The 13,711-nt window shown below is 40.9% G+C and overlaps 1 protein-coding gene across 10 annotated transcripts in view; it reads right to left on the reverse strand.

The window, feature by feature from the left end:
- The window catches only part of KIAA0753 (KIAA0753 ortholog), a 66,038-nt gene that overhangs the window by 32,574 nt on the left and 19,753 nt on the right, over positions 1 to 13,711 (reverse strand). For all 10 annotated transcript variants that reach the window (XM_017850521.1, XM_017850527.1, XM_017850524.1 and 7 more), the window contains 2 exons: positions 11,973 to 12,183; positions 1,442 to 1,671 (listed from right to left, as the gene is read on the reverse strand). In XM_017850521.1, the coding sequence (XP_017706010.1) occupies positions 1,442 to 1,671; positions 11,973 to 12,183 (441 nt within the window). The remainder of the gene's footprint in view (positions 1 to 1,441; positions 1,672 to 11,972; positions 12,184 to 13,711) is intronic.

Here is a 13,711-nt window from a genome sequence, read left to right on the forward strand (position 1 = left end):
CCGGGCAACAGAGTGAGACTCCTTCTCAAAAAAAAAAAAAAAAGAGACAGGGTCTCACTCTGATGCCCAGGCTGGAGTGCAGAGGTATGATCATAGCTCACTGCAGCCTCAAACTCCTGGGTTCAAGTGATTTTCCTGCCTTAGCCTCCTGAGTAGCTGGGATCACAGGTGTGAGATACCATGTGAAATAACAGGTTTGGCTAATTTTTTATTTTTTGTAGAGCCAGGGTCTCACTGTATCGTCCAGGCTGGTCTGGAATTCCTGGGCTCAAGTAATGTGTAAAACATTCTTCGTTAAAATACTTAACCTCTCCTGGGCCTTAGGTCTAAATAGAATGAATACAGCTACTTAAAAAATGTTATCGAGAATGAGGCTCTGTCTCTGGAGAAGAGCACCCATTTGAATTCTTACAGGTTCAACCTTGACATCTCGATGATTCATAGCCGCCCCCTGCCATAGAAGTTTGGGAAGAAACAGACTTGATCCTAATCCATTATCTGTCAATAACTTGTGATAAGTGTTAACTCTCCTTTTCTGGAGGCCACCTGAAAATAAACGGATTTGCTACAGAAGCCTTTGGGCAAAGCCACCAAGTGTCACTAATACAATAAGGGTATTCGACCAGGAGGTGGTCTTTTGGCCAGTTTTCCACTGATAGGGCCATACGTAATTTTTAAACAGAAGCTTAAAATATAACGTAGTTTTAAACCAAGTTGTACCCTGCTGGCTCCCAAAGCCGTATTAGAAAGCATTCACCCTAGGATGCCCTTTTAATATGCAGTAATTATTACTGATCGATATTTATCTTCAGCAGGAACTAATTTTTTTTTTTTTTCCTTTAAGACAGGGTCTTACTCTGTTGCCCAGGCTGGAGTACAGTGGCTCGATCATAGCTCACTGCAGCTTCAAACTCCTGGGATCAAGTGATCTTCCTGCCTCAGGCTCCCAAATAGCTGGGACTACAGGCATGAGTTACCACACCTGGCTAATTTTGTTTTTAGTAGAGACAGGGTCTCACTTTGTTGCCCAGGCTAGTCTTAAACTCCTGGCCTCAAGCAATCCTCTCGCTTCCCAAAGTACTGGGATTATACGCCTGAGCCACCACACCCGGCAGGAACCAAATCTTAATCCCCTCAAATCTCACACTTCCAAATCAGAAGTGGAAAAAAACTGAATTTTAAAATCTCCTGCCCAATTAGGATATTGGTATCATATTAGTTAGGATCTTACCAAACCAGGAATAGAAAGAATTCTCTATTCTAGTAACATTATTAAAAATTGTTATTTTTTTTGTAAAATATATGAACAACTTAAATAGCCAGACTCAAGGACTGCTAGCATCCAACTGCCTGAGAACTGGCTCCACCGCATACCAGTTTCTGTGGCCTTGACAATGTCAGATTAATACAAATGGGCCAAAAGAAAGGAACAATTTCATACTTGCTGTCGTGCTGGCGCCAGAGTATCTTTCTTCCTAAATGGCACATTCTCAGTCACAGGCTTCCTTTTCACTGCTTTTGTTTTTGCCACGGCTAACACTTCGTCTTTGAAGCTTGCACTTTGGTCTAGAATAAATGGTCCTTCTTCCGGAAGGATATCCGCATCTAATACATCAAGCTCACTCTGCAACCTCTGGGTCTCCGGAAGCTCCGTATCAGGCTGATACTTATCTACATGGAGATTTTTGAAGAACAAACTGAGGAAAACGCTATTCAAATCAAATCGCTGAGAATGATTATCTATACACAGATAGGCTCCAAATATCTATCCTAGCCCTGCTGAGAAGCAGATGTTTTGTTGTCAACACTGTTCCTCCTCCTATGAATATTACTGCAGGTTTATAAGCAGAAACCTAGGTATCACGGTTGACTCCCTGAATCTTCGCTCTCATATTTTACTCATTTACCTGGTCCCTTTGATCCTAATTCTAAAATAGCTCTTACATTTATCTCTGCCTTTCCTTCCCTTTTGCTATTACCCAAGGTTAGGCTTGCAGTATCTTGTGACTAGAATAACAGTGTCTCCTAACTGATCTCTTGTTTATCTTCACACTGTCTTCTGGCTACCAAAATTGTTCTTCTCAACTGTAATATTTAAAAGTCACTTCTGGCCAGGTACGGTGGCTCACGCCTGTAATCCCAACACTTTAGAAGGCCGAGGTAGGTGGCTCACCTGAGGTCAGGAGTTTGAGACCATCCTGGCCAACATGGTGAAACCCCATCTCTACTAAAACTACAAAAATTAGCCGGGCGTGGTGGCAGCCACCTGTAATCCCAGGTACTCGGGAGGCTGAGGCAAGAGAATCATTTGAACCCGGGAGGCAGAGGTTGCAGTGAGCCAAGAAGGCGCCATTGCACTCCAGCCTAGGGGACAAGAGAGAGGCTTCATCTCAAAAATAATAATAAATAAATAAATAAATAAATAAATAAACAAATAAATGTCACTTCTATACTCAAAACCTTCAATGGGTCCTAATTTGATAGAGAATAAAGTCTGAACTCCACATAAGACATTCAACCTGCAATGGGAAAGGAAATAAAGCTGTCTTTATTTGAAAATGAAACAATACAGAAAATCAAAGAGATTCTACAGAAAAACTATTACAGCTGAGAAGAGGGGTCAGCAAGGTTTCTGGGTATAAGAAGACGAAAACAGAAAATCAGTATTATCTACATATATCAAAATAACAGAAAATATAAGAGAAAAAAATCTCATTAAATGACAACAAAAACTATAAGGCATGTTGGAAGAAATCTAATGACAGAGGTATCAGGCTTTTACAGAAAAATTTAAAAGGTAAAGGACATGAAAGACAATCTAAATAAATTGTTTTCATGAATGAATAGACCATAAAGAGATCAGTTCTCCCCCCAAATAATCCATAATTTCAAACGCATATTCAATTAAAGCCCTAACAGATTTTTTTTTCAAGGATCTAAATAAGTTGATCCAAAATTCAAGCAGAGTAAAATCCCAACAGCCCAAATAATTGTGAAGAACAACCAACAAAGTGGGGAGTTGGTGGAGGCAGCAGTCTTACTCGACCAAAGATAAAAGTCTTAGTGAGAAAACATTAAAGGCAGCGCGGGAGTGACGCAAACACAGGCAGAAATCAATGAGACTTCACGGATGTGACAAAGACAGCATGATAACTCAGTGAGTATGAACTAGATTATTCAAAAAACAGTGCTAAGACCACTAGCATCCATAGAGAAAAAAATAAAACAGAATCCTTGCCTCGCATTGGACACTTACAGTCTAAATGGAATGAAGACCTAAATGTGGAAAGAAAACTTTAAAACTTTAATTAGAAAATAGACGAGACAATCAGTATGACACCAGGGCAGAAGTGACTTTCTTAAGCTCAAATGTAATACTGACATATGTGAACTTAATTGAACTAAACTACAACTTCCATTTGACAAAAAGACATCCTTAAAGTCAACAGACAAGCCAAAGTCTGGAAGTAGATCTCTGTATAATTAACATAGGACCAATATCCAGACTATATAAAGAACTTCTACAAAACTATAAGACAAATAAACAATACGATAGAGAAACAGACAAAGGATAGAAACTGGCAATTTAGACAGAAAATGTGAATTGTCAATAAAAATATGAAAAGATGATTGACTTCACTAGAATCAAAAATATTCAAACAATGAGGTATTTTAAATCCACAAAAGATGTGGAAAACAAGTACTCTCACAGACTATTAGCATGGCAGTAAATTCCCCAACTACTTTGGAAAGCAACTTGATTGCTATAGTAAAGTTGAAGATTCCTGTACACTGCAGCCCAGCAATCTCACTCCTACGTATATACTCAGCCTAACGGAACTCTCACACGTGGACAGAGGAAGCCAGGAACACAGATATTCACTTCACTTCATCATTGTTTATAAAAGCAAAAAACTGGGAAGAACCAAAATATCCATCAATAAGAGCTGAGAAATAAACTATGGTATATTCATATAAGGGAAACCTACCCAGCAGTAAAATTAATAAATTAGAATTCATGTGTCAATGTATCAATACAAAAAAAAAACCTTACAAACGTAAGTGGAGGGGGTAAGCAAACTGCAAAATGATACGGTAAGATACTTACATAAAACAATACTATATATGACAGATATACAAGCAGTACAAATGTAAAAACAGAACGGGTCTATAATATAATAACAATAGTAACTTCCAGTGAGGGAGAAAGAGAATGGAATGAGGAGAAAAATACAAAAGGGGCCTCAACTGTACTGTCATCCGGTTTCACTTTCCTCAATTTCAGTTACCCCTCATCAGCCCTGGGTCCAAAAATGTTCAATGGGAAATTCCAGAAATAAACAATTCATACGTTTTATTTTTACTTTTTTATTTATTTATTTTTTTTGAGACGGAGTCTTGCTCTCTTGTCCAGGCTGGAGTGCAGTGGCACGATCTTGGCTCACTGCAACCTCCGCCTCCTGGGTTCAAGCAATTCTCCTGTCTCAGCCTCCCGAGTACCTTAGATTACAGGGTGCATCATCACATCCAGCTAATTTGTCTATTTTTAGTACAGACAGGGTTTCACCATGTTGGCCAGGCTGGTCTCAAACTCCTGACCTCAAGTGATCCACCAGCCTCAGCCTCCCACAGTGCTGGGATTACAGGTGTGTGCCACCACACCTAATTTTTGTATTTTTAGTAGAGATGGGGTTTCACCATACTGGTCAGGCTGGTCTCGAACTCCTGACCTCAGGTGATCCACCCACCTCAGCCTCCCAAAATGCAGGGATTACAGGCGTGAGCCACCGTGCCCCACCCATAAGTTTTAAACTGTGTATCCATGCTATAGACGCTCCCTGCCCGTTAGTCACCTAGCAGCTGTCTTGGCGATCAGAGCGACTGCCTCGTATTGCAGTGCTTGTGTTCCAGTAACCCTTACTTGCCTTCATAATGGCCTCAAAGAGCAACTACAGCGATGCTGGCAATTCAGATATGCTAAAGAAGCTGGAAAATGTCCCCTTTCAGTGAAAAGGTAAAGTTCTCCACTTAATAAGGAAAAAGAAAAAAAAACCATATGCTGCTATTACTAAATCTAGTAAGAATGAATCTTCTATTTGTGAAATTGTGAGGAAGGAAAAAGAAATTCAAAGCTAGTTTTGTTGTCACACCTCCAACTGACAAGTTATGGCCATAGTGAGTGATACTTAGGATGGAAAAGGAATTAAATTAGTGGCTGGAAGACACGAACAGAAATGTGTTCCAAATGACAGCAAATGAGTTAGGTGCTATCCTCAGTTTTGGGTATCCCACTTTGGGATAAGTTTTGAAACGTAGTCCCTTGGATAAGAAGGGACTACAGGTTGAGCATCCCAAACCCCAAAAATCCAAAATCCAAAATGCTCCGAAAGTGGAAACTTTTTGAGCACCAACATAATGCTCTAGGGAAATGTTCACTGGAGCCTTTTGCATTTCAGATTTTCGGGTTTAGGATGTTCCATCGGTAGGTAGAAAGTAAATATTCCAAAATCCAGAAAATGTTTAAATCCAAAGCACTTCTGATTCCAAGTATTTTGGATAAGGAATGCTCAACCTGTGCTGTATTTTATTTCTAAGAAACAAAATTCTGAAGTAATTAAAGCAAAAATGTTAAAATTTATTAAATTTAAGTAGTGGATATACAATATTATTCTTTTTATTCCTTTCTGTATAGTTTAAATATTTCACAACAAAGGAAAACTACATTCGGACTACTTTAACAGTCAAGGGTCAGATTTCCTGTCACTACATCCTTTAATTAGGTACTTTAATTAGGTACTTATCAAAGCTACAGAAGTTACACAGGGGCTGGGCTCCGTGACTCACGCCTGTAATCCCAGCACTTTGGGAGACCGAGGCGGGCAGATCATGAGATCAGGAGTTCAAAATCAGCCTGGTCAATATGGTAAAACTCTGTCTCTACTGAAAATACAGAAAAAATTAGCCGGGCGTGGTGGTGTGCACCTGTAGTCCCAGCTGCTCAGGAGGCTGAGGCAGAAGAATTGCTTGAACTCAGGAGGCAGAGGTTGCAGTGAGCTGAGATGGCGCCACTGCACTCCAGCCTGGATGACACAGCGAGAGTCCATCTCAAAAAAAAAAAAAAAAAAAAAAAATAAAAGTTACACAGCAAGGAAATATATATCAGAAGAAAAGAATGGTAAAACTAAATCCTTGGAGGCAGGCAGATCATGAGGTCAGGAGATCGAGACCATACTGACTAACACAGTGAAACCCCGTCTCTACTAAAAATACAAAAAATTAGCTGGGCGTGGTGGCGGGCACCTGTAGTCCCAGCTACTCAGGAGGCTGAGACAGGAGAATGGTGTGAACCCAGGAGGTGGAGCTTGCAGTGTGCGGAGACCGCACCACTGCACTCTAGCCTAGGCGAAAGAGCAAGACTCTGTCTCAAAAGAAAAAAAAAAAAAAATCAAAATCGTTGGTCTGTAATTTATTTAACTCCCAAGTTTATACACATCAAAGCAACTCTGACTGTAGGTCCGTATTGATACCTTTCCACTAATGATTTGCATAAATCAGCATGTAAACACAGCATAAGTTTTAGGAGTGAGTTTGAGGACACTGCTGGTAGTGGGAAGGGAGCCACCATCCTCATCGCTGACAAGTTACACTAATGGAATTAACCAATGCAAGAACAGTTCAGAAGCTGCGAAAAAACTGCACCAGCCAACTCTTATGTAAATCACAAGATAGTTGATCAAATCAGGCTCAGGCGTATATTCCAAATGAAGAGTACACGGGGAGGGTTTTCCATCGAGTGGCTCCCTAGGGTATTTTTTCAGGGGTGGGTGGGGAAGAGAAGACCTTAGAAAATCAGAATGGAAGAAATAGGTAGAGTGATACCTAAGACAGAAACAGGAAAATGTAACCTTCTGAAATCCAGAGAACAAGAAAAAACAACAAATATAAAATAAAACTAGGAGGGCTACCACAACCTTAAGTGTTTTACTCAAGGTTCCCAAGGAGCGGCAGAGCCAAGTCTTCTGGCTTTCGGTCCCAGGTAAGTCCCATTCATTCTGCCTTGTCAGGGACCATAGAGCTGTTCCCTATAAATACATTTTCCAGAGAACTGAAGTTTACTTCTCTATAGCCACGCAAAACTCCTTTGTTTTTTTCTGAGACAGAGTCTCACTCTGTCGCCCAGGCTGGAGTGCAGTGGTGCGATCTCGACTCACTGCAACCTCCGCCTCCCGGGTTCACACCATTCTCTTGTCTCAGTCTCCCAAGTAGCTGGGACTACAGGTGCATGCCACCATACTGGCTAATTTTTGTATTTTTAGTAGAGACGGGGTTTCACGTGTTAGCCAGGATGGTCTCAATCTCCTGACCTCATGATCCGCCCGCCTCGGCCTCCCAGAGTGCTGGGATTACAGGCATGAGCCACTGCATCCGGCCCAAAACTCATTTTAAAATAGCCACCAAAGATTTGTTTTCTTAGTTAGAAAATGCCTAACATAATCTAGCCTTTTCTTTTCTTTTTTTTTTAACAAAGCCAAGCAGCAGGGATCGCTTTATTTCGAGTTTGAACTCGGTTCCCTTAGCCTTTTCTTAATAACTTAGTGCTATTATTAAAACTAAAAATGCCACCTTAGATTTTTACAGCATTTAGCAACTAATTTGCCACTTACAACAACTAAGTCAGTCACAAAACACAAAGACTATCCTTCCCATTTTATAGACGAAAAAATTCAGATTCAGGCCGGGCGCTGTGGCTCACACCTGTAATCCCAGCACTTTGGGAGGCTGAGGCAGGTGGATCACCTGAGGTCAGGAGTCCAAGACCAACCTAACCAACGTGGTAAAACCCTATCTTTACTAAAAATGCAAAAAATTAGCCAGGCAGGGTGGAACGTGCCTGTAATCCCAGCTACTCCAGAGGCTGAGACAGGAGAATCGCTTGAACTCAGGAGGCGGGGTTTGCAGTGAGCTGAGATCATGCCACTGCACTCCAGCCTGGGCGACAAAGCAAGACTATGTCTCAAAATAAATAAATAAATAAGATTCAGACAGATTAAGTCAACCCAGATTCACAAACTGGCAGAGGTGGGACTAGAATCTAGGTCTCCTTGGTCCAAATTTCCCCCCTCTGCCTCCCAGCTTTCCTGCATTTGTTCCTGTAATGAGTTTTAGGTTAGCAGGTTTTCCAGCTTCTCTCTGAAACTGGTCTCCATTTTTCACTAGTCAGCTGATGAGCACCTCAAATCTTCTAACTCATTTAGCAAACACTTCTCTGTGTGCAGGCCTGGAACGTTCTCTCCGTTTCCTCCAGTCTATCAAAATGAGCTCCCTAGCACCCAGAACTCAAGTTACTATGATTTGCTGCTCAGAAATCTTTCCTTATTCAATTACATTTCTTCATAGAGTCTTTCAACAAGCACTTAAGTGCCTAACTATGTGGCAGATGCTGGGCTCATCATAGAAGATATAAGGACAAATAAATCTGACACCCACCCTCAAGGGAAAGGCTGGCAAAGGCAGACTTCTAAATTAGAAGGAAGACACTCTGTTAGTTCTACCTGCCTACCAACGAAGGAGAGCGAACATCCCATTAAAGTGAATAAATATCTAACGGTAAATGAACAAATTAGGTTTTTATTGTAATATAATAAAAAATAAACATCTGGTCTCGAGCCCAGTTTCTGGCCCAGAGCTCCTAAAACCCTTCTAATTTCCCTAGCACTAGGGGCGCTAGGTTCATCTTTTTTTCCTAATATTTGGTCTTTAACCCCAGTTCCTGACACAGAGCTCTTATCCCTTGGAATTTCCTGGCTAAGGAAGCATTTTTCTTTTTTTTTCTCTAATGAGGTGACTCTTGGAGGACTCCTGGACGGGAGCTGGTCACCAGAAAGACCATGCCATGATTAGAAGCTTGGAACTCCCAGTCCCATCCTCCATCCTACAGGAAGGGGAGAGGGGCTGCAGATTGAGTTCATCATCGATCACGCCTGTGTGATGAAGTCTCCATAAAAATCCAAGAACTAGCTGGGTGCGGCGGCTCACGCCTGTAATCCCAGCACTCTGGGAGGCCGAGGCGAGTGGATCACCTGAGGATGGGAGTTCAAGACCAGCCTGACCAACATGGAGAAACCCCGTCTCTACTAAAAATACAAAATTAGCTGGGCATGGTGGCACATGCCTGTAATCCTAGCTACTCGGAGGCTGAGGCAAGAGAATCACTTGAACTCGGGAGGCGGAGGTTGCGGTGACCGAGATCGCACCACTGCACTCCAGCCTGGGCAACAAGAGCGAGACTCTGTCTCAAGAAAAAAAAAAAAAGAAAAGAAAAGAAAAAGAAAAAAACAAATCCCAGAACTGCAGGGTTTGAGGAGCTCCCAGGATGGCGAACATGTGGGGGTTCCTGGAGGGTGGCTCCCCTGGAGAGGGCATGGAAGCTCTGTGCCCTTCCACATACTATACTTTGTCCTACACATCTCTTCCATCTGGTTGTTCATCTGTATCTTCCATAATACCCTTTATGATAAATGGGTAAACATAAGTAAAGTGTTTCTCTAAGTTCTATGAGCCATCCTAGCAAACCCCAGGAGGGGGTCAAGGGAGCCCAATTTTATAGCCTGTCGCTCAGAAGCATAGGTCACAACCTGGGACTTGTGACTGGTGTCTGAAGTTGGGTTGTCTTGTGGGACTGAACCTTAACCCGTGGTATCTGACTCTAATTCCAGGGAGACAGTGTCAGAATTGAGTTGAATTACAGGATACCCAGTTGGTGTCCCCTGGAGAATTGTTTGGTGTGGCAAAACCCCACACATTTGGTGTCAGAGGTGAAGTATTGACAGTCTTAAGTAAGTAGGAAAAACAGTTTGGTTTTTCCTGTCTCTTACAGTTACACTTGGGGTAGAAGTGGAACACTCAATTATTAAGGTTCCACAGAATAGTGGCTGATTGAGAAATAAATCAACTGAATTCTGGACTGATAAATGTAACTTTCAAATCAATGAGGAAAAAATGAAATAAAATTTTGATTAATGTAGTAAATTACATCAAAGAAAAAAACTTTGGCAAATGAAACATAAAATCAGGCAGAAAAAAGTTCAAATATGTCATTAATCTCATTAAATGTAAGTAGATTGAATACAGAACTCTAAAACAATTAAAAACTCCAATAATAGGCCAGGCGCTGTGGCTCATGCCTGTAATCCCAGCACTTCGGAAGGCTGAGGCAGCCGGATCACTTGAGGTCAGGAGTTCAAGACCAGCCTGGCCAACATGGTAAAACCACATCTCTACTAAAAATACAAAAATTAGCTGGGCACAGAGGTGCGCACCTGTAATCCTAGCTACTCAGGAGGCTAGGCAGGAGAATTGCTTGAACCCGGGAGGCAGAGGTTGCAGTGAGCCGAGATCGCATCACTGCACTCCAGCCTGGACAACAGAGCGCGACTCCACTTCAAAAAAAAAAAAAAAAAATCAGAATAATCTGGGGAAAATGAAGAAGATAAACATTGGAAGGGGTAACTCAAAGGTGAACTTCTTAGATGCCGGTAATGTTCTATTCCTTGACCTGGATAGTAGTTACACAGATGTTTTTGTTTTCTGGTAATTAATTGAGCTATAAATCTATATTATTTTGTGTACTTTTCTATCTGTATGTGTCACCCAGGCTGAAGTGCAGTGGTGCAATTTCACTTCACCGCAACCTCCACCTCCCAGGCTCAAGTGATCCTCCTGCGTCAGCCTTCCAAGTAGCTGGGATCACAGGCGTGAGTCACCACTCCTGGCTAACCTTTGCATTTTTTGTAGAGACAGGGTCTACTTATGTTGCCCAGGCTGGTCTCAAACTCCTGGGCTCAAGCAATCCACCTGCCTTGGCCTTCCAAAGTGCTGGGATTACAGGTGTGAGCCACCGCCCCCAACTTGTATGTTCTACTTTAATTAAAAAAAGAAAAAAGAAAAAAATAATAAAGTTTACTGGATTTGTCCATACTTATTTATAGATGATCTCATCTATCTAGAGAAATACAAGAGTTAACCAACAAAGTCCCATATTTCATCAAATCTAAAACATCAATTATAAGACACATCAGTATTTTATACCTCACCAGGAATTTTTAAATGTTTAAAATGTTTACAATTTTAAACTGTTATAATTAACTACAAGTTGTCATCAATTAATAATGATTTCAGGAGCATTCAAATGTGTACCTCAGACCAACAAAATGCAGTATCCTAACATACACATCCATAAGCAAAACACTTACAACCGAGCAGGGAGATGGATACAGAGTATGAACAGGCAAATTATAGAAGAGGAAATAACACAGCTAAGGAGCATGTGAAGGAACGACAACCCTCACCAGGAATCAGGAAACGCAACAGAAAACAAGAAGATGCCACTGTCCACTGAGACTGGAAAGCTTTCAAATGTTTTATATGACATACTTGGTGAAGATGCGTGGAAACACATACTGATGTCACTGCTAGTCAAGACATAAATGTGTGCCCACTTTTAAGGGGCAAGTTGGCAGTATCTGTTTAAATGCACATACTGTATCACCTAACAATTCCACTTCTTAGAATAACAAAAACTTATCTGAGGAAAAAAAAATCTATCTATCTATATATATAGATATATATAGAATGTATGAGTGTGTCTCTGTGTGTGTGTATATCTCCATCATTATAAATAAACTTTCTTTTAAAGTAGGGTTCTAACTTCCAGCTCTATGGGAATTTGCCTTGGGTAGCCCAAACACTATGATGTAGCAAAAGGAAATGTTACTTTCTCAACCTTCCTCTATAGAATATTCCAGCCTCCAGCCTGAGGAAGCATCTTGGTTGCTATCTACTGATCCTACTTAAAGTTCATCTGTTGTGGGCTAGGTCCTAAATCCTGACTTTCCCCTCAGTGCAGTGACTGTTACAGCACAGATAATTGTAATGAATAAAATATCTTGCAATAAACACTTTAAGACACATACCAGCAAGAAGCTGCTTTGCCACGGAAGGTTGACTTGTTTCCTGTGGGCATGTGCCCTTTGCTGTGAGGGGCCTCCTCTCACCCTTTGGTGATATACTTGGCCATCTCTCTAAGGCCTTTTGGCTACCCACAGGAAATCTGCTCCGAATTTCACTGAAACATTTTTTCACCTTTTTTGGTGACAGTTTCTTTTCCAGGAGAGATTCCAAAGCCTGCCACGAAAACAATCAATTATTCTCTTAGTTTATCTCACAAAAGTATGACTTTTAATCACAAAACTGAAAATAAGGACTCCAGGGAAATGTGTCATTAAATGGCTATCTCTAACAGTTAATACAATCTTAATTTTAAAAATGTTATTATTTAGGATATCTAATTAATAACAATTTCTGTGAGTACTTTCAGATGTGTAGCTCACTAAAGCCAATAGCAAAGACATAATGAATATGACTACTTTTAAAGGCATCCAAATCTTTTTTTTTTTTTGAGACGGAGTCTCGCTCTGTCACCCGGACTGGAGTGCAGTGGCCGGATCTCAGCTCACTGCAAGCTCCGCCTCCCGGGTTTACACCATTCTCCTGCCTCAGCCTCCCGAGTAGCTGGGACTACAGGCGCCAGCCACCTCGCCCGGCTAGCTTTTTGTATTTTTTTTTTTAAAGGCATCCAAATCTTAAAGGATCATCATTTTAGAAATTAACAACAGTCTTCAGAATATTATCCCATCTGCTTCAAAAGCATTTTAATCATCAACAAAAATCTCATAAACTCAAATAGTCTTTCAAGTGGACACACGTACTATATCTAACATACATTTTCATGAACTAAAGAATAATTAACAGGTCAATAAGAGTAGAAGATCTGTGTCTCACCTTCCTAAAAAGAGGCATATCCTCTAATAAGTTCCCACCCATTCATTACTGGGAAGTCAGGGCCCAGTCTCCACCTGGTCAGTACAGATTAAGGACAACTGAACAGAGTCAGGAAGATTTAGTTCAGAGAATAGTAACATAGTAAGACAATACACCGTGAGATGGTGTAGGGCCACAACAGGAAAAATAACCCATTTCTTGCATTTTGAAAAGCAGGGGAGATAAACATTCTGTTGAAGAAACATTATGTTAAAGGTACTCTTATTCAAGCTCAAAATGTAGGAGAGGAACTAGAGTCTCTTCAGATCCTTTCTAGGATTATGAAGATGTGTACTCTAAATGAAGTTATTTCAGCCAATAAATGTTTCTTATGGATACGTTAAAAAAGCATCACACGACTTGAGATGCGGCCTAAAATTCTAAGGTCTGCATTTTACAACAGTATTCCTCACAGTGAGTTCTATATACACGAATGCAACCAATGAAAATCACAATCATATTTGCTTGACAATGAAACTGTGAAGGCAGAAGGGGCCTTAAAGACCACCGAGAGCTGGTTAGTGGTGGTAGAACTGGAGTGTCATTTAGTCTAGAATTCTCTCCGCTATCCATCTTTCTTCTACAGCTAACAGCTTACTATGCCACACTAACATAAAGATCACCTTTCTATTTGTGGATGAAAATGTATGGCGTAGGGGAACTAATACTAGCATGGGAGTAGAAGACAGAATTTGATCTCTAGCTCTCAAGAAAAATAACTGTCATCTCTCCAACTTTTGCTTTTCTAAAAAAGCTTAATCTGTACAACAGTAGCAAAACCCACTGCAAAGCATACTGCCATAGAAAGGTTCAAATGGCAAAATTACACGGT

The sequence above is a fragment of the Rhinopithecus bieti genome, unplaced genomic scaffold (assembly GCF_001698545.2).
Source record: "Rhinopithecus bieti isolate Rb0 unplaced genomic scaffold, ASM169854v2 scaffold_32008, whole genome shotgun sequence".
In the NCBI taxonomy this organism is placed as follows: domain Eukaryota; kingdom Metazoa; phylum Chordata; class Mammalia; order Primates; family Cercopithecidae; genus Rhinopithecus; species Rhinopithecus bieti.